This window comes from Brachypodium distachyon, chromosome 3, assembly GCF_000005505.3.
Source record: "Brachypodium distachyon strain Bd21 chromosome 3, Brachypodium_distachyon_v3.0, whole genome shotgun sequence".
In the NCBI taxonomy this organism is placed as follows: domain Eukaryota; kingdom Viridiplantae; phylum Streptophyta; class Magnoliopsida; order Poales; family Poaceae; genus Brachypodium; species Brachypodium distachyon.
This window is the reverse complement of record NC_016133.3, coordinates 42255087-42273189: the sequence shown is the minus strand read 5'-3', so window position 1 is coordinate 42273189 and position 18103 is coordinate 42255087. Positions and strand designations below refer to the sequence as shown.

Genomic DNA, 18103 nt, shown 5'->3' with positions numbered 1-18103 from the left:
GACGACAGAACAGAAAGGACGCCGAAATAGGGATGAATGTTGACGTGGATAGTCTGCATGTGCAGCTTGCTAAATTAACTACACTTAGTGGGCTTCAACTTTATAGAGTTTATACATCCGGCGTAAATTCCAAAGTTTGTGGACTTCTATTTATTTGATGCAAGATGTCCTTTGTGTCAGACTATAGTAAACAAGGCAATTCTATTTGATTCTCCTGTCATGCAAGCAAACAAATTATGTCAAGCCCTCGTTTCATTTATTTCATTTGGTACAAAAAAATGAAATAAATTTTTGACACGATTTAATATGATTGAATTCGAATTCTAAATTCAAAAATCATATTTGCCAGTCACATGAATTTGAAGGTAGAGAGACAAATCTAGAGAAAATGATGCCTTTTAGAGAGAAAAATTGGAGTTAGGTATAGGCGCGATTCCATTAAATTTCTTATCGAATTTTTGTATCTAATTATGTGCCAGCCAAAAAAGTCGATTTCTGAAATTCAAAATAAAGTTCAGTATTCCGAACACAAATGATGGGAGCCAAACAATCTATTCAAATTTTAACATTCCAAAACATCCAATACTGATTTACTCTTTTTATATTCATGCGTTTTCTTAATCTACTCCTACTTTCTAACTCGTGTCCTCTAACATTGCTATGCAAAGTCATGGCCTAACATTGCTTGATATAAATCATTTATTTCAAAATCAACGGCACTAAGTTACAAACCACACATTTATATGCTTCAATGGTTATTAGTCTCTATACTTTCATTGGTGAATCTTACAACTAGTATACGATTGATTTTGAAATAAATATTTTGAATTGAGCAATGTTAGACAGTGACATTACAGAGCACTATCAGAGAATACGAATCCGTCGAAGATGCCCTCGAATTTCAACGAGATAGAGTGACTGCAAAGTTGTAGGTCCAGTTTCAGTTTCTCGCGAAAAAAAGTACTCCGTAAGGTATATTGTTATTGTAAACTACTGATGGGCCGGATTACCAAAGAAATCTGCCACGTAAAGTAGAAAGGCCCAATAGCGGAGGTGGCCACTGGCCAGCGACCTCGGAGTCGTAGGCCTACTCCGTGATATACACCGGCCGACGCGGAGACCAGGGCCAGACCAATATCGACGAGAACAAAAGGGCCAAAGGGACCAACCACAAAACCCTAGACCGGCGCTCACCTCTCTCGCCGCCGGATTCCCCTCCTTCCCGGCCTCGTCCGCCCGCCCGTCCCCCCTCCGATTCCGCCGCCGGTTCAACACCAACCTTGTGTTCTCAGGTACGGCCTCCTCATCCTGTCACCACTGATCGAATTTGGTGCTCGGATTGCTTCCGAGGTCCACCCGTCACGGGGGAAGACCTTGACGCGGTTCCACTGTTCGCTGAGTTCATGTCTCCCTTCCGTGCGTCTTGTAGATGGACAGCCGCAGCCAGTCTGCTGGGAAGCGCGCGCGCACGGACGGTAGGTTGCTTCGCTGCTCCGTTCATCCGTTTCTAGAAACCCCCATCTTCATAAGCCGCGTCTGAGAGGGTTTGCTTGTTTCGCCGCTCAGGTAGCCGCCGCGACGACGACTGGGTTTGCCCCAGCTGCAAGAACGTCAACTTCGCCTTCCGCACCACCTGCAACATGCGCAATTGCGACCAGTCCAGGCCCGCGGATCACACGGTATACCACCTGACTGCTTACTGTTGTTGCCACTGATTGCTGGCTTGCTTGTGCTATTAGCTCCCCTTGGTGGATGCTTGCATTTACCTAGTGATGCTGTTTGCCTTGCTTTCCAGAATGCTATGCAGACTCCGCCCCACTACTCGGTGCAAGGGCGATTTATGGGCCCTGGGACGCCTCCGTCCATGTACCTCACTGGGGCTCCTCCCCAGTATGCCTCCTCCCCCTATAATGGGCATGCCATGCCACGTTATGGTATGCCCCCTTTCCCAGCGGGTTCTGGATACCCATATGGCTATGGCGGTCGTGTACCCATGGGGAGCCCCTATGGGCCGCCGATGCATATGACTGGGCCACCTCCGTATTCTGGTGGATCTATGATTGGTTCAGGTATGATGGCTACGATATGTCTGTTATATTTCTCCTTTCTGTGTTGCTACTATACTATGTTAAGTATGTTTATATCAAATTTATCAAATGTAATAAGCAGAACCTGATATATCGTTCATGTCCCCTACAGGTGGCATCTACAGCATCAGCATGCCCATGGACAGATATGGTTTGGGCTTACCTGCTGGTCCTGGTGCAATGGTAAGCTATATGGGATTAATTTCCTCCTGTTTAATTGTTGTTGCCTCATATGGCACTTGTGTGTTGCTGTTTTGTTATACGGAGTTTTTATTTTCGTTGGGTTCTAGGGGAGGCTTTATTTGATTCTGATGGTTTATTTTATTTCATGAAGGGTACAAGGGCTGGTTCCTATTCTGATGAAGGTTTGCAGAATAAATCCACAGGTATAATATTGTAATGCCTGTCGTACCAGATTTTTAAGCACCTGGTTAATCTCCACCTCTTCTCTTCAACCTTTCTTTGCAGGAGCTAGGCGTGATAAAGATTGGGAGTGCCCTAATTGCAATAACATGAACTTTTCCTTCCGTACAGTCTGTAACATGAGAAAATGCAACACACCAAGACCTGATAACCAGGTTCATGATGTCTCTTTCTATAGCTTTAGTTTATATGCTTTATCACTACTCAGGCCAGGAGTATATCTGTTTATATCTTTTTTAAATAAGTCTCCTCTATTTGCAAATATCGATAATCTATACTTTAGTAGATTCTTACATGAGGACTTTTTGTATTGTAATATGACTTAATAATTTTGCTGGGAAGTTGACATTTCTGCACAAGATTAGGCATCTGCTTGGATATATATCAGTATATCTGATGTCTTTAGCTGTTCTAAAATTTACATTGAAACGATGTGCTATGTATCTGTTAATCAATGTATGGTTTATTTATTTGTATTAGGACTTGAGTACTGGTGATGATAACCATCTTTCTGGGAGTCATCATTCTTTCTGCTAAAGGGATTTACTAAAACTATATTCGTCCGTTTCATAATTCTTGTCGAAATATTACATGTATCTAGATGCATTTTAGGAATAGATACATCCAATTTTGATCAAATTTGAGACAAGAATTATGGAACTGAGGAAGTATAAGTTTGTCTGTTCAGCCAATTTGAATAATCTATGCACTGCATTGCAACTTACCTGCTGCCAGCCATGAACCAAACTAACAACAGTTGCTCTTCTTGACTGTTAGGCCTTAGGTGTCAACTGAATTTTATGCAGTTGCTGCTGTTAGATATGCACATTACTACTTGTGGGACGCGATAGTTGTTTTCAAACTTTTTGTGGGGAAACTTTTAATATATCAGTTTTTCCTTATTTTATTGCCCTCATTGAGTTACTTTACACTGGATCTTTATTTCTCATGCTTTGGCTCCTGTACTGATAATTTGCATATTAACTCTTTCTACAGGGATCCAATCCTGACAGCTCAAGAGGTCCAAGTAAGTTTTCGATTTGTAACATTATGTACAAGCCACGCAATATCTTCACATATACATTTATTAAACTCTATTCAGTCTTACCAACTTTTCACATGACAGAACCAAAGACACCAGAGGGTAGTTGGAAGTGTGAGAAGTGCAATAACATAAACTATCCTTTCCGGACAAAATGCAACCGCCCCAGTTGTGGCGAAGAAAAGCCGCCACAGATAGATAATCCTGATGATTTGGTTACAGATCAGGACAATCAGGTATGCGATTTAGAATTCAGAACCTCTTGTATGGTCCTTCATACTTGCTGTGCCTTTTTTCTTAGAAAACTATTAGTTGTGTGCCTTAAGTTTTCTATGCAATAGTTTCTTTTAATATTTGCTTGTATCCATGTTCTCTTGTGCATGGCTTATATATCATGTCCTTACTATTACAGTGAGTCGTAGAACAGTTATGAGGGTCAAGAAGGTTCAGCATGGTCGTCCAAGTTTCAGTCTCAATGTCTGGGGTCAATCTGTGTCAGTAGTTGCTGCTGTCGTTTCAAGTTTCTTCCCCTTGGGACATAGTTGAGTCACCGCCCTAATGGTAAACGTTTTGAAGTTGGCAACTGGAGTCTTGGCTTTTGCTATCAGCCTATCACTACAGATATTGATCAAGAACATCCATTTGTTAATATCCTACCGAAGCTTTGTTAGTTGTCCTGGATACTGTTATCTCAGGGGAAATTGCTATTTCTGATTATGGATTCTAGCTACTTTTGTGTCTTAGGTGCCTTTCATCTCCAATGAAGTATTACTACAATGTCCATGATTTGATATTGATTAGTGAGTTTTGTCTGTGGTCTTCTATTTGCTGTTCGTGTTTGAATGGCTGCATAATTGGTCCTGCTACATTAAAAGAAAGTTTAAGAGATGTTTGTCTGGTAGATTCTCTCAATGTGGAAATCTTCCCTTTGCAGTTTGTCCACACACTCCCTCCGTGACATACCGAAGTGTTTAGAAATCTTAGGAAACGTTCCCTCTGGCACTTTTGCTTGTACCAACAGCTACCTCCACGAAACTACTAAATAATGGTGGTAGCCAAGGATCATCAGAGTGACACTTGTTTATAAGACATCCATCAGTGTTTTTTTGTTGGGTTTCCGGAACATAAATAAGGATCTTTTTATGTTACGTTTTCTATAACCTTAAGTTCCGTCGAAAAATTGTGTTAGTTTGGTAAGCAGACCTAGCTAAACATTTTGAAGACAATCCTATTCCTATTTAGTTGGGACCACAGGCTGAGCTTTTTCTTGATTTCCATCACCATAAATATATTCATTTTTCTGATGAAAGAGTGCTCTGTGTTGAAACGTTATTCTTAATTAGGAACTTGATTTGCCCTGTTGTCAAATTTCCAGTCATGTTGATAGTTTGTCGCAGTATGTATGTGTTGGTAGTAAATAAAATGTCATCAATTACTGCCTGCCTGCCTGCCTGCCTGCATCAAGAGCTCATCTGCATGCTGTTATGTGCATGTTACTGTTGTTCTCTGGTGCGTAGTGTTTACAAGTTTGACAATTCTGACGTGTTGGGTTCAAAGAGAAGATCCGTGACCATTCTGACGTGCATCATCATCATCATCATCACATTGTGGGATGGTAGACTCGTCACCTTGCATACTTGGTTCCATCACTTCTGCTTGACTGACTGGGTGTCATTGAAATTAGTTTTTGTCATGTAATATTGGGAAGCTTTTGTCAAAGATGCAACTTTCACATGACTTTGAAGACAACAATGATGTAACCGAGATGGATCCTCCTGGTCATGCTGCTGGACCACCGCTGCCAACAAGTTCGCATACCCTGCGAATGGCAGCTCTCAATGAGTTGCAGAAAGGTTTAATGACCTAATGCGCTACCATATCACTGTCTTGAAACAAGGTGAAAAGTACCGGACAACAGGTGGTGTTGCTCGCAGTGATTTCAGTGAGGGAGATTTGAGATCGAAAGCAATTATCTCATGGTTAGCCCCATGATGTAACAGCCCGTTTGGTAGCCCTCATTTCATTTGGTAGAAATGAAATGACAATTCTTTTTATATAATAATTTCATTTGGTTGAATTTCATGGAATCTCACTTTTTGTATTCAATTCCGTACCAACCAAACAAGTTATTAGTTCTTGGGATCTAAAATGAATTGTAGGATTCCAGACTCAAATGCTGTGAGCCAAACGAGATGCAAGAGATTTTGTTCAGATCGTGTATTTCTTTTGTTCAATTTCACTATGGCTTTTCCGGTAACAGGCAACTGGAAGTACTGTTTTGCTTTGCAAATCGGTTGATATCATGTCCATCAAAATTTGTTGCAAGTTATGTGCAACCCTTCTGTCACCTCGGACAGAAAGAGATTATGCCGGGTATAACGAAATGTAAAGAGTGAACTGCACGTCTGAGATTATCCGTTCATCTTGGTCATAAAATAAAACTTTCAAATACGACTCAGTTCGGTTCTGTCGTTGTTTTGCTTATGCGCTTTGCAGTGTTCACTTCATCGCTCTCGCCTGTTACGTGGAAATATACTGTAGCCAGCACCACGCGAAGGTGAACGAGATAGTACTATATTATAGCCAGCACCACAAGAAGCTGAACGTACACAAATACTCGTACCAAACAGGTAATCCTTTTGATTACTGGAAACAAAGAAACCACATTTGCGTAGTAGAAAAATTCTTACAGAATGCATGCGTAGCGTAACGGGTGACTCATGCAGTACGTCCGAGAGCATTCCGGAACTTGACTTTATTAGCACGCTCCTAATCGCATCTTTGTCGGGTACTTAGCCGCGTACGGAGGCGGCACTACGTACGCAGGGAGACTGAAGAGTGAGAGTGTGAGAGAGGAAGCGTTTGACCTACGCGCCGCTAGGACAAGCGCCAAGCGACCACCGCTCGTCGGGGTCGCGATCTGTATATCCTCCCCGGATATCTGACGCGCACGGGGAGCGACCTGTATATCCTTCCTCGTCGGGGGTCGCTAGATTCCACGCGCACGTGCCGCCGCTCGGCGGTGGAACGCCGCGACACGCGCGCACACGTACGCTCCACATCCGTTACATGTAACGTGCGTCAGTCAGTCAGTCCCTTCTCTTGCATACCTGTCCCTGCAATGCGGTGTGTGTATCCTGCTTCTCCCTCTGCCTACTGCTACCCGGACCGGACACGCCCACGTATTCACAGATTTAACCTTGACCGTTAGATCAGCATTTAACAAAGTGTTGCTTACGAATACACATATCGGTTCATGTTTGATGGAGACTTTGATCAAGCTTTTGAGCAAAAAGCAGCTGGCGTGGAATTTATCTTTTTGTTTGCATCTTACACTTTGTTTCGTATGGTTGGTAAAAAATATATATTCCATTCATGTTTGTTTGAAACAGTTTGTAGTTTGATATTCAATTGGTTGGCTTGTTTTGAATTTCGTTTTGCTGACAGCCCGACTTAATTAAACAGGATTCTCAAATCTAAGAATAGGAAAAAAAAATGCAGAATCAAAGCAGCATGTAATCTTGAGTACTGCAAGGTTTAAGTGATGTTTGATTGTGTAAGTGAAAAATGTAGGAATTTTTTTCAAGAGGTTGGAGTGGATGAAAACTTTCCTAAGAAATCTAGTGCAGATGAACCCTAACAGCCCGTTTGGCACCCCTCATTTCATTTCATTTGGTCCAAATGAAATGAAATCTAATTTTTGGTAGGATTTCATTTGGTTGAATTTGAATTCCGGATTCAAAAATCATGTTTGTCTACCACATGGATTTGTAGAGTTAGAGACAATTCCAGAGAAATGAGTCCTTCCCGCTCCGACCCCATCCGTCAGAAGAGGGTCCATCAGATCTCGTCATCCGTCGAGGCATACTGGAGTCGTGTGCCGTCAATTTTGCTGACGTCCTTTTTGGAACGGTCAATGTCTCTACCATTTTTGTCGTGGCTGTGTCTTCAACCCTTATGACAACAACCTGGAATAAACCCCTAAAGGACAGTGGGGCCTAATTGCCATGCAACCACATGCATATCGGCGCGCCAGTCAGCCCTTAGGGTGATAGCATAGAGAATACCTCACATGTAAGCAGAACCCCAAAAAATACTCCATATGTCGACATTTCAAATCATCCTTTAAGCCGGGAAAAATAACCAAAATGGTGCAGAACCTCGCTGCCCCACACTTTCTTGGATGCATGTTGGCGTGCCAGTTAGCCTGCCTTATAGCAATAACCTAGAGAATATCTCAAATGTTAGCGTAACACGGAAAATACTCTCTACATGTCGATGTGCCTAATCAGCCTTTACCATAAAGGCTGTAAAATATGCCTCATGTATATTTAGATAAATTGATAGAGGCGATAATAATGTCTCAAATTAAAGGAACTCATGGAAAATACTAGTGCTAAAGCCGTCCTTTTCTTTTTCATGATGAATAATACGTACTCTAGTGAATAAAACGGGGAAAAAATATCTAAGAGACACCTTGTGACGTTTGAAACATCGGTATGGTCGACTAGAGGGGGGGGGGGGTGAATAGAAGACTAACAAATTTTATCTTTTCTTTTTCAATTCTTGAATAATACAAACACTTAATCCTAGGGTTATCTAAATTCTCTAAAGTGAATGCAACCCTAAAATGAAATGCAATAGCCGAAGCAACAATACATATAACAAGAATGTAAAGGGGAAATGATACCACACGTGGAGACGAAGATTTCACCGGAGTTCCACCTATTGGGATCGGTCTACGTCTCCGTTTGGAGGAGTGCTCTACCACAAAGGTAGAGACGCCACGAAGGCTCACTCTATTCTCCAACTCACCACACCACAAAGGTGGGATGAACTCTCATAACACCACAAAGGTGAGGTGAGTTCCACTAATGGCTTCCTTGAGGGCGAACGCCGAATCCTTACAAACTTGACCGGTGCAAACTCCACAATTCAATAGGAGGCTCCCAATCCAAGGCTCAAGCTCCTCACACCAAGGGAGAGCTCGAGGTGATCGCTTCCGTCTAGGATTCCCAACAACCCAAGAGAAATGAAATCCACAAAGAAAACAAGGGGAATCAACTTTTTGACTTGGTGAAACCCTAGGGCAAGATCTTCTCCTCCAGTCCTCAAAGAATCAAGAGTTGGGAGTGGTTAGGGAGGGAGATCTTGAAGATTTAAGCTTGAGGTGTTTTTGAATGGTGTTGGGGTGTTCTTGGCTGTGGAAACGATCAGTTGGCTTGTTGGGGACGAAGGGGTACTTATATGGGATCCCAAAAATCGAGCCGTTATGCACTGCGCTGGGACAGGCCGGAACTTCCGCTAAATAGCCGGAACTTCCGGTCAGCCAGAAGTTCCACATATTCCTTCGGGACTAACAGAGAGCACCTGGAGGTTCGGACGGAAGTTCACCCGGAACTTCCGCCGCTTGGAATCCAAAACAGCCTGGAACACAACTTGAAACATGTTTTCGACAAACATCTTTTTGGGTAGGCTTTTTAGTGGGTGCAATATGGTGTACATGTGTACGTGAAATTGATTCACCCATTACCTTTCCTTGTGGATCCCCTCTTAATAGTACGGATGTCCTACGACTCAAATCAACCGAAAAAACCGCTAAACATCGCTACGCTTCTTTCCTTTCTAGGGGTCCACAACTTATCTTGTGTCAAGTTCTTTATAAAACCTGAAATACTTAGCACAAGATAAAATAACCACACATGTTGTCTTCACCACCAAAACTACTTAGGGAGAAATGCCCTTTCAACGTTGTGTAGAGAAATTGTCCAAAAAATCATAGTATAATTTAAATTAGTGGGATTTGTTTGCAATTAATTGAAGATTTTCATAATGAGTTAAAATATTTCCACATTAGTTGAAAAATAATTGTGAAAATGTTGCGACGAATTCGGAAATCTTGGTTTATTTGGTGAGATCTAGAGAAGTTGCAATTAATTGGATTTCCATCGTTTATTTGGTCATCATTGCTGGTTATACCTGTGGCATTTAATGGGGGTAATAAAAATATGATTTATATTAATTGGTATGAACGAGATCTTTTAGATTCGTCATTACTGGCGCTTTTAATGGTACTATCTATAGAGATTACAATAAGGAGACCATCTTAACAAAACAAGAAAGTAAGTTGAGTCGAAAGTACATCACGCAAAGAGGCAAAAAAAAGGTCAAATAAGAGGATATTCGACCTTAGGTATTATATGATTTTGAAAAAAGAATTGCTATAGCTAGGGGAAGAGAGAAGAAGTCTTACTCCATGAGATTAACCCTATTAATTACTCGTACATATGTCAGCGTGTGGCAAGGGCAACATCTACAAATATTTATTTTCCTAGATAGATATCAAGGGCAACATCTACAAATGTTTATTTTCCTAGATAGATTTCAAGGGCAACATCTTTATCATTTCCTGGATAGATATCAATTAATGTGGTAGCACTCATTTAATCAGGATTACAGAAGGGCTTTAATTAATTAATTAACGCACAAAATCTTTTTCAGAATCGGACTAGTACTGTCAACCGTGGTGCCTCGTACTAGTAACTTGCTGCGCCGCGGAGCCCGATCGTACGTGGATCCATGGTATGCATGCACACAGGGCACTCTGCATGCCGGCCACGTCGCCACCGGTCTCCTCCTCTCCCCCCTTTAAAACCCCCATCCATCCCACTGTCCTCCCCACACAAACACAACACACATCTTCCTAATTTCCTTTGGTTGTGAAGTTTTTAACCTCTTTGCAGCTCACATGGATGCGAAGATGGGCCAGGCCGCCGGAAGAGCTACTGTGCGGCGCCGAGGGGGCGGGCCGAGCTCGCTGGCGCCTAGGAAGAACCTGGGCCTCCGCGGCGTGCGGCAGCGGCAGTGGAGCCGCTGGGCCGCGGAGATCCGGCTGCCGCGCACCCGCGACAGGCTGTGGATCGGCACGTTCCAGCACCCGGAGCAGGCCGCCCTGGCCTACGACGCCACGCTCTACTGCTTCTACGGCGACGAGAAGCAGCTGCCGCCGCAGCGCGTCTACAACTTCCCCGCCGCCCCGCTCCCTTACGTCCCGCCAGGGAAGCACGGCAACCTGTCCAACGAGAACATCAAGGCCATCGCCGAGAAGCACGCCGTAGATCTCTACAACCTCGTCTTTGCGAAGAATCAGACCCCGCCGCCGCCTCCCGCTCCCGTAAAAAAAGAAGCAGCTCCTGCAGCTGCTCCTCCGGCGGCGGCTTATCTGCCGCCGCCGCCACCGCCGACGCCGATCATGGCGGAGCACGCCGTGGACTATGGCGCCGCTCCTCCTCCAGATGTTGGCGGCTACTTCGACATGGATGATGACATCGTGTACTCCTACAATGTCGAGGAAATCGGGGAAGTGTTCGTGGACGACGACGAGCCATGGATGTTGTAGTAGTATGTAGCATCGATCTGGCTATCTATCTATATGCTGGATACTAGCTAGATCGATATATATATACATCTATCTATAGTAGTACTATATGTGTGTGAGAGCATGCATGGCACTGGCACCGTGCTGTGTTCTAGAGTGCTATAAGAGCGCAAGCAGCACGCGCTAGCGAATAAGCAGCAGCCATGCATGCATGGATCCGATGTGCAGGTCGTCTCGGTCTCAGGAAGACTAGATCTGACTGATCTGATCATATACTCATATGTAATCCTTCCTAGCTCCTGCCTCTGTTGTGTGTAAACTGTCAAATTAAAGATGTTTATTATGTACTATATGTGGAATGTGGTGCATGGAAGTGTTGTGATGAATAATTGGCAATTGCATCGAGAATTTCTTCGGTCATCGATCCGATTCTGAAACAGATTTTATCCAACAATTTACACTATGCATACACCGAAGTTCTGAACAAGATCGAGGAGTATATATCGAGACTAGAGGGATCTCTTGGTATTGACATCAAAGTTGGGGGTCGATGGTGAACTGGTGAAGTACTGGAGTCCTCTCTCGATCTCTCCTTTCTATACCACACTGAAATAAATGTACCAAACCGAGGCAGATATCCATGGTTTTAAGTTGCCGGGAGTTACTAGTAACAGATGAGTCCAAGATTAGTACTACGCTTGGGGATATGATGAGACCATGGAACGGTGGCATCTATTTGCAGATGTCAAATGTGCATACATATGTATGCACTATTCCAGTACTATAGAATATATATATTGATGATGAGTTGCAACTTGCAAGCACTTTTGGTTCATGCGAAGTGTCAACTCTATCTTCCTTCTGTAACCCACGTCATATATGGTTCAACTTATGCACTAACGTACGTACGTGTCTTCGCGAAGGAAAAGAAACTTAAGTACCTAGCGAAAAAACCTTATATTCTCCACACATAAAAAAATGCATTAAGGTTTCTTTCTCTGTAATCGAACCTTTCTCAACTTGAATGGTGAGGGTTTTTAGAGCATTCTCTACCTAAATATTCCCTAGTTCTAACTTCTCTCGGCTTGCACTCTCAAAAATCCGTCGTAGTCTAGGTGGTTAGGATACTCGGCTCTCACCCGAGAGACCCGGGTTCAAGTCCCGGCGACGGAATTTTTTCAATTTATAATTGAATTTTTTTGGTGTCGTTTATTGTTTCTCTTTCTCTAATTGATAGACGTGATGTCGTTATTTTCCCAATATGTTTCCAATTCTTTTTAAACATCCAATAGTGTTTTGTTTAACTCCTTTTCCTGTTGAGTTCTGGGCTGATTCTCGGCAAAAAGAACTGAAATATCTTGATCCCTGAAGTTGGACGAGTCATTCTTTTGTATTGATACAATAGAATAATATATACTATCAAGCATCCGGATTCTCATAGATTTGCATCATATATGAACATCGTCACAATCCCTGATCATCTGTACTGTATCGTTTAAACATCAATTTGATGAAGCCACCCGGGCACGAAATGGTCAGCAACTCATGAGCTTGGTCTGCCGGGTGAATTAGGATGATTGCTCCTCCTGCTGTTGCTGTTGCTGAACCCAGGTATGGTAGTCTCTCAGTAGCTGTTCACCCAGCATGGGGACAAGCCTGTCAAGCAGGCCTTGCATCAGCCTGCCAAACATAGTGCATACCAATGTTACTTACTTGCTAGAAATCAATCTGGTAGTGATAACAAAGTAAGCATAGGTTCAGTTTCGTAATTTGTAGAAATGGCGTAAACTGAGGCTTATTGTGCGTACTTAAAAGTACTGATGGTGCACAGTGCACCGGTCTATTCGAAAGCTAGTAGTTCTTATAAGCGGCTAGGTGTGCACTTGTGCTAAATTTTCAGAAACTTTTGAAGAGTGCAAGGCCTTACAGGTTGCCAGGTTTCTCCACTGCTGACAACGGGAGCAAGCTGAAAGGCTTTGTGTACACCTAAAAAGAATCAAGAGAACTTCAGGGTTCACATTATTTAGTTTAAATTCGACCAAAACAACAAAAATATCCAAGGAAACACCATCTAAACATCTCTCGGAACCATGCATCAGGGTCGAAATTTTCCAACAGAAAATTGGTGTGATCTTACATCTCCTGAGGTAATGTACTGTATTTCTGAACTGAATTCATACATACCTCGAGAGTGACCTCCAAATTGACATCAATGTCCAAGCATGGCTCCTCCTCATCATCACCATTGCCTCCCCATGTTATATGGTTCCTCATGAACGCTGCCAACATCCAACCACTGCAACCTCAGGCACATTTTATTTGCAATGCAGATGTTCAGAGGGCTAAGCTTGGAAGAAAAAAATGGCAGAACAGCTAACTGATCGTCGCGATGACACTAATGCGCAAGACATCAGATGGCAGGGGAGTTTAAAGAGTATCACTGAATAACTGACGAAAACTAATGCTTGAAGAACATTAAGCACAGAGAAATTAGTTAAGCATGGAGAGGACCTGAAGAGTACCTGAAAAGAGTTCGTTCTGCTGCTCAATGGAGTCTGAACCCTCAAACTGTCGCCACACACACAGACAACCAAATCAAATTACCACAAATCAACGATCGCAAGGAGGAACAACGATCCATGAATGAATCTAGAGCATCAATGGATGGATGGCAGAGTAGTGCTACCTTGCAGGAAAGCATCTCGACGGTGCAGTCGGCGCAGGTCGGGGCGACGCGAAGGTCGAGCACGGGGGCGACCTGGAACCCTAGGAACCCCATCCGCTGCAGCGTGCACCGGAACGTGCTGCCGCCGGACTCCGCCGACTCCACCGGCGCGAAGCTCTCCAGCGCCCTGGTGTTGAGCAGCGACTCCACCCCGGCGGGGTGCCGCAGGAACTCGCCGATGTCCATCCCGCCGCCGCCGCCGCCACCGTGCTCCGGCAGCACGTCCAGGAGCCTGATGCGCTCCCGCCGCCTCGCCGACAGCCGGGCCCGCCGCCTCCTTCCCGGTGCCGCTTCCGTTGTCGATACGGACTGGCCGCTGTACTCATCCCCGCCGCCGCCGTTGCTACCTGCCGCTGCCGCTCGCCATGACCGGCGGCCAGAGCACCTCTTGGTCTTCTCCTCCTTGGATGCCTTACGTGGATCCGCCGCCGCTGCTGATGGTGCCGGGACAACTGATTGGTGTTTCGCGAGGAAGAAGGAAGCAGACTTGGTTGCTGCTGCCGTGGGCCTCATCCCATCGTCAGCAGCTTCTTCTTCTTGGCTGCGGCAGCAGCAGCAGCAGCTTCAGCCGTGCATGGACATGGATGGAGTGGCAAGAGAGAGCTCCGAAGGAGAAAGCGGAGCCAGCCACTGGGCTTATCGTTTCTGCTGCCTAATCATCCACGGCCGCGTGTTGTTTCCTGACATGCTTTGCTGTTTCTCTGTCATCTCTGAAGACTTGACGCCTTGACGGGTGTTTCAGGATTTTATAAACTGTTTGTTTCTACTCAATTTTTTGTAGAATTTGGCGAGCTCCCTGCATTTAACACCAACTGAACCATCACTTTTTTCGTAATTTCTTTGTAAGTTTCAAGTGCATCGAAACAACATGAGAGGACGGGCCGGCATTTTGATGGATTATTATCCCGTTATTATAATCCCGTTTGTCTGACAAGGTTTCCTTTGTCTGACCGTTTGTTTAATTATTTTTTTTACACTTTCGTGAATTTTCCCCCGCAACAGATTGTAAAATAAACTCGATGCTTTTAGTTTTATTCAGCCGTTTGTTAGTCCAAACGAGCATGTTCTGTTTTCTGAAGATTCATATAAGTTCCCATTACCAAACGAGCCACTTCATCAGTAAATAATGCGCAAACACCAAGGTGTGGACAATTTTTTTTGACCGAATCTTATACAAACATGGTAAATCTGATTAAGCTGTTCTCCAGGAGGCTCCGCTATTTACAAGCTTGGTGTATGCATCTTGGAAATCGGCGAAAAATTTAGCCTGGTCCTCTGCATATATATTGATCCATCTGCAAGCAGTTTGGTATCTCCAATGTCAGTAAGCTGAACACTGATGTAATTTAATATGCAAATAAAAAGGCTAAAAGTCCATTTGGCCTAGATTTTTAAACGTCACTATGGGCAATCGAATGTTATGAAAAGCTGATCGTCTGCTTCTAGAGAATACCTTAAGCACTCATCGTCTTCAGTGAGTGCCCAATCTGTGGGCAGCCCTATCGGCATGCCGGCTTCACAAAGAAAAAGAGCACAGTGCATTACATCAAGATATGATTTACAGGGATTTAAAGGGCGTGATGATAATATCACAATCACTTACATGAAGTGGGCCGTGGCTTCTCAAGGAGTACTTTGAAATAGGAGTTGTCAAAAACATTTGGATTCCCGAATCCTTTACCTCCAATTGTGTGTGCTCCAGATAAAACGACCATCTCCTGTGTTCTGCCATGTATCAATTTTAATTTCAGTCTTGGGTGGACACTAGGTGCTTTTGGCCAACCATAAACACCGATACAAATTTACAATTTTGGTTAACCATTGCTAAACTTGGTACTCCCTCCGTCCCATATTAAGTGATTCAAATTTGCCTAAATATGGATGTATCTATACTCAAAAAAATGTCTAGATATATGTTATATTTCGTCACTTAATATGGGACGGAGGGAGTATATCAATTCCAGAATGGACAGCGATAAAGAAAGTTAATAAATAAAAGGACTCACGAAAAACCCTTGTTTCTGAATGATGTTTTCAAGGCAACAGCATCCAATGTTTCTTCAGGAAGTTTGCCAACAGGATCAGCAATGCTACGCGGCAAAAGCATTCTTTCAGAAGAATTCAGGCAGATAGGTAGAGTAAATAGAAACAACTCATGGAATAGCTTAAAGTTTGAGTAATACTCTGTGGACATTGTAAAATGAAGAAACTACTATGTTGCACCTGGAATCTAATCGGCCTAGTCTTACTGGAATTTCAGGCCCTCCACAGAGTGCAACTGCCTCGGCACCAGCCACCGCAATCAAGTCTGCCCATGATACTATAGCGGAACAATAATAGATTGACTTCAGGATACAGAAAGCTTTGTTCAATAAAGACAACACACGTGTAAAGAACATACCTTTCTGAATTTGATCGATTCCTTCTTTTGCTTTTTGCAGTATCTATTCAGTTTTAAAGCGATCAAACAGACATGTCAAGTCAGGTGTTCCTCAGTAGGAAATCGCACTATACATGACAACAAGCAAAGAAGAAAGATGTGCTGTAAAGGTACTTTCAGAAAAATAAAAAACCTTTAAAGATTTACTTAGTCCAGCATTTTCAGGTCTGTCAACTTCATAAATTATAGAGCCATTCATGCCACCTGCAACATAGTGCAACCAATTACCGATGTTTGCCTATTTTTTTCTGCTTTGCAAAAAATCCACTGTTCGATATCTTCGAACCATACTTTAGCATATTTGATTTCCCAATTTTAAATCATTAGGCTTTTAAACACCTGCAATCCTTGCTCAGAAACTATTACTCCCTCCCATCCGAATTGTCGCTGGTTTAGGGAAAACTTTGGTAGCTGAAGACAAACATGACTAAACCTGATTTTTCAGCAACATCAAAAGTCCCTGCATCATGGAAAACCAAACGAAGCACGCCAGCAGCTTTGACCTTGGATAAAACATTCCTCGCACCATTTTGAATAATTGATGCATCATATGACTCAGCCCTATAAAGTTAATCGTAATCAGGGAACTTCTCTAAAGTTTCAATACTGGTGTTTAATAGCAAGAAACAACTTTGATCAGGTCACTCTTCTCTGCAAATCTCTATCATAGGCCCACTTCATTTTTTAATAGTTCATGCTTGCACAGTCGAACAAATCGATCATGAGTCATGACAAAAATGCTCATGTAAATGCAGGTCAATAATGTTAGGAACTCATAGCTATTATAACTAAGTGCAAAGTAGGAAAGTGATAGTGGTCGAATAGTGTACTTACGCACTTGCCATATCAACACGAGGAAGTAGAAAAGGGATCAGAGCAGCAGCAGCAAAGTCTCTCCTTCTGTAACAGCGGGAATTTTTAGAACCTGAGGCCATTGTACACAAAGCAAATTCAACTCGCCAGCAATATACTAGCACAAACTTGAAGAAACTTCTTAATTCTTACTCCCTCGGCTCCAAATTATAAGATGTTCTAGCTTTGTCTTATTTCAATTTTCGTAAAGTTCGACCAAGTTTATGGAAAAAATGTCCAATTGTAGTTACTAGCCTTAATTCTGGAAATCCTGGTGGGAAGTATACTATTTATCAGCAATAATTTTCAAGGTGCAGACTTCCCTAAGAGTTGTTCTAACTGCTCTTGACACTACAGAATGATTTACTAGGAAATTAGCCGGGAAACATTTCATGTTCTAACTGAAGCACAAAACATATCTACTGCGCCGTACCTGGAAGGGAATCTAGATTTTGCTGCTCAGTGATTTCTGAACATGCAGAATCAGCACCGCACCTAATTCCAGCAACAGACACTGCTATCACCGCCTTCTCGGTTCTTCTGCCCCTGTAGCATCACAATTTTCACAGGTGATTTGCATCCCATGTACTCATGACTGCATGGCTGGAATTAGAGCCTGATAATGGACGAAAACATTACCTGCAGGAACAGCGACTGCAGCTGGAGAAGAAGAAGTTGGAGGAGGAGGCGAGATGGGGGATGTTGGTGAGCTCCATCCTTCTTCCTACTTGCCTTGTTTGAATGCAGTAATGGCTTCTACTGCACTGAAACGAAATAGGAAAAAAGACACAACTCACTAGTCAGCCAATCTGTACCTTGCTATCCATGCCCTTGTGTGGTTCCCAGCTGATGGTCCCCAAGAGGCACTTGGATAAGCTGCTTCAGTGGTAAATATACGTCCATTTATATTTCTACAAGAATATGCCTCTGAACTCCCACGCTTATTTTGGTAATTTCTCCCACGATTGTTATCTCTGTAAAGTGAAAATAGATTTATTTTTTTAGTTCTGGACTGTCATGTTCTTTGCAGATGTCTATTTTTCACAAGCATATGCTCCATGCTCGTTTCTTCTTATATATAACAAAGTGTTATTTGAATTTTTTTTGTGCCTAAAGTAATTTCACAAAATTACACCAAAACAGAAGGAAAAGAGAG

The 18103-nt window shown here is 43.1% G+C and overlaps 4 protein-coding genes and 1 non-coding gene across 14 annotated transcripts; 3 read left to right on the top strand and 2 right to left on the bottom strand.

The window, feature by feature from the left end:
- The first annotated feature begins 1127 nt into the window (after positions 1–1127).
- On the top strand, positions 1128–5772 carry LOC100828915 (ranBP2-type zinc finger protein At1g67325). 5 transcript variants are annotated; one of them, XM_014901385.2, is made up of 10 exons: positions 1128–1292; positions 1430–1475; positions 1567–1679; positions 1796–2069; positions 2200–2270; positions 2422–2473; positions 2556–2665; positions 3507–3537; positions 3613–3788; positions 5237–5772. In XM_014901385.2, exons 2-10 carry the CDS (start codon positions 1430–1432, stop codon positions 5417–5419), a joined length of 1056 nt encoding a protein of 351 aa, XP_014756871.1. In that variant the 5' UTR covers positions 1128–1292; the 3' UTR covers positions 5420–5772. The 5 variants fall into 5 exon arrangements, with proteins under 5 accessions (XP_014756871.1, XP_014756875.1, XP_014756874.1 ...); XM_014901389.2 differs by having other exon boundaries at positions 1145–1292; positions 3637–3788; positions 3965–5772; XM_014901388.2 differs by having other exon boundaries at positions 1145–1292; positions 3965–5772.
- A 4540-nt stretch (positions 5773–10312) lies between these two features.
- Positions 10313–12173, top strand: LOC104584244 (ethylene-responsive transcription factor ERF015). The gene is made up of 2 exons (XM_010238450.1): positions 10313–10684; positions 12168–12173. Exons 1-2 carry the CDS (start codon positions 10313–10315, stop codon positions 12171–12173), a joined length of 378 nt encoding a protein of 125 aa, XP_010236752.1.
- Positions 12031–12103, top strand: TRNAE-CUC. The gene has a single exon. It is a non-coding gene; the product is annotated as a tRNA-Glu (tRNA).
- A 97-nt stretch (positions 12174–12270) lies between the features above and the next one.
- LOC100842768 lies at positions 12271–14463 on the bottom strand. Of its 5 annotated transcripts, XM_003572337.4 has the most exons (5): positions 13617–14375; positions 13453–13498; positions 13115–13209; positions 12858–12916; positions 12271–12610 (listed from the first exon to the last, which is right to left on the bottom strand). In XM_003572337.4, exons 1-5 carry the CDS (start codon positions 14166–14168, stop codon positions 12499–12501), a joined length of 864 nt encoding a protein of 287 aa, XP_003572385.1. In that variant the 5' UTR covers positions 14169–14375; the 3' UTR covers positions 12271–12498. The 5 variants fall into 5 exon arrangements, 4 of the variants coding, with proteins under 4 accessions (XP_003572385.1, XP_014756606.1, XP_024316665.1 ...); XM_014901120.2 differs by lacking the exon at positions 12858–12916 and having other exon boundaries at positions 13617–14392; XM_024460897.1 differs by lacking the exon at positions 12271–12610 and having other exon boundaries at positions 12854–12916; positions 13617–14385.
- A 256-nt stretch (positions 14464–14719) lies between these two features.
- LOC100828614 (putative L-ascorbate peroxidase 6) lies at positions 14720–17816 on the bottom strand. 2 transcript variants are annotated; one of them, XM_003574724.4, is made up of 11 exons: positions 17587–17816; positions 17381–17493; positions 16930–17020; positions 16529–16656; positions 16229–16299; positions 16057–16099; positions 15879–15975; positions 15662–15745; positions 15259–15380; positions 15109–15169; positions 14720–14950 (listed from the first exon to the last, which is right to left on the bottom strand). In XM_003574724.4, exons 1-11 carry the CDS (start codon positions 17661–17663, stop codon positions 14848–14850), a joined length of 990 nt encoding a protein of 329 aa, XP_003574772.1. In that variant the 5' UTR covers positions 17664–17816; the 3' UTR covers positions 14720–14847. The 2 variants fall into 2 exon arrangements, with proteins under 2 accessions (XP_003574772.1, XP_010235306.1); XM_010237004.3 differs by lacking the exon at positions 16529–16656 and having other exon boundaries at positions 16934–17020.
- Positions 17817–18103: the final 287 nt, after the last annotated feature.

What these genes read in the sequence shown, in the direction of transcription:
- LOC100828915 (XM_014901385.2), top strand. Translation starts at nt 1,430, where the DNA reads ATGGACAGCCGCAGCCAGTCTGCTGGGAAGCGCGCGCGCACGGACG. An exon ending in CCAGGCCCGCGGATCACACG is followed by an intron (nt 1,680 to 1,795) that starts GTATACCACCTG and finishes CTTGCTTTCCAG; the next exon opens with AATGCTATGCAGACTCCGCC. An exon ending in TGACAGCTCAAGAGGTCCAA is followed by an intron (nt 3,538 to 3,612) that starts GTAAGTTTTCGA and finishes AACTCTATTCAG; the next exon opens with TCTTACCAACTTTTCACATG.
- LOC100828614 (XM_003574724.4), bottom strand. Translation starts at nt 17,663, where the DNA reads ATGGAGCTCACCAACATCCCCCATCTCGCCTCCTCCTCCAACTTCTTC. An exon ending in AAATCTAGATTCCCTTCCAG is followed by an intron (nt 17,021 to 17,380) that starts GTACGGCGCAGT and finishes CAATGGCCTCAG; the next exon opens with GTTCTAAAAATTCCCGCTGT. An exon ending in AATCGATCAAATTCAGAAAG is followed by an intron (nt 15,976 to 16,056) that starts GTATGTTCTTTA and finishes GTTCCGCTATAG; the next exon opens with TATCATGGGCAGACTTGATT.
- LOC104584244 (XM_010238450.1), top strand. Translation starts at nt 10,313, where the DNA reads ATGGGCCAGGCCGCCGGAAGAGCTACTGTGCGGCGCCGAGGGGGCGGG.
- LOC100842768 (XM_003572337.4), bottom strand. Translation starts at nt 14,168, where the DNA reads ATGAGGCCCACGGCAGCAGCAACCAAGTCTGCTTCCTTCTTCCTCGCG. An exon ending in TCGAGATGCTTTCCTGCAAG is followed by an intron (nt 13,499 to 13,616) that starts GTAGCACTACTC and finishes GTGTGGCGACAG; the next exon opens with TTTGAGGGTTCAGACTCCAT. An exon ending in GTGGAGAAACCTGGCAACCT is followed by an intron (nt 12,611 to 12,857) that starts GTAAGGCCTTGC and finishes TATGTTTGGCAG; the next exon opens with GCTGATGCAAGGCCTGCTTG.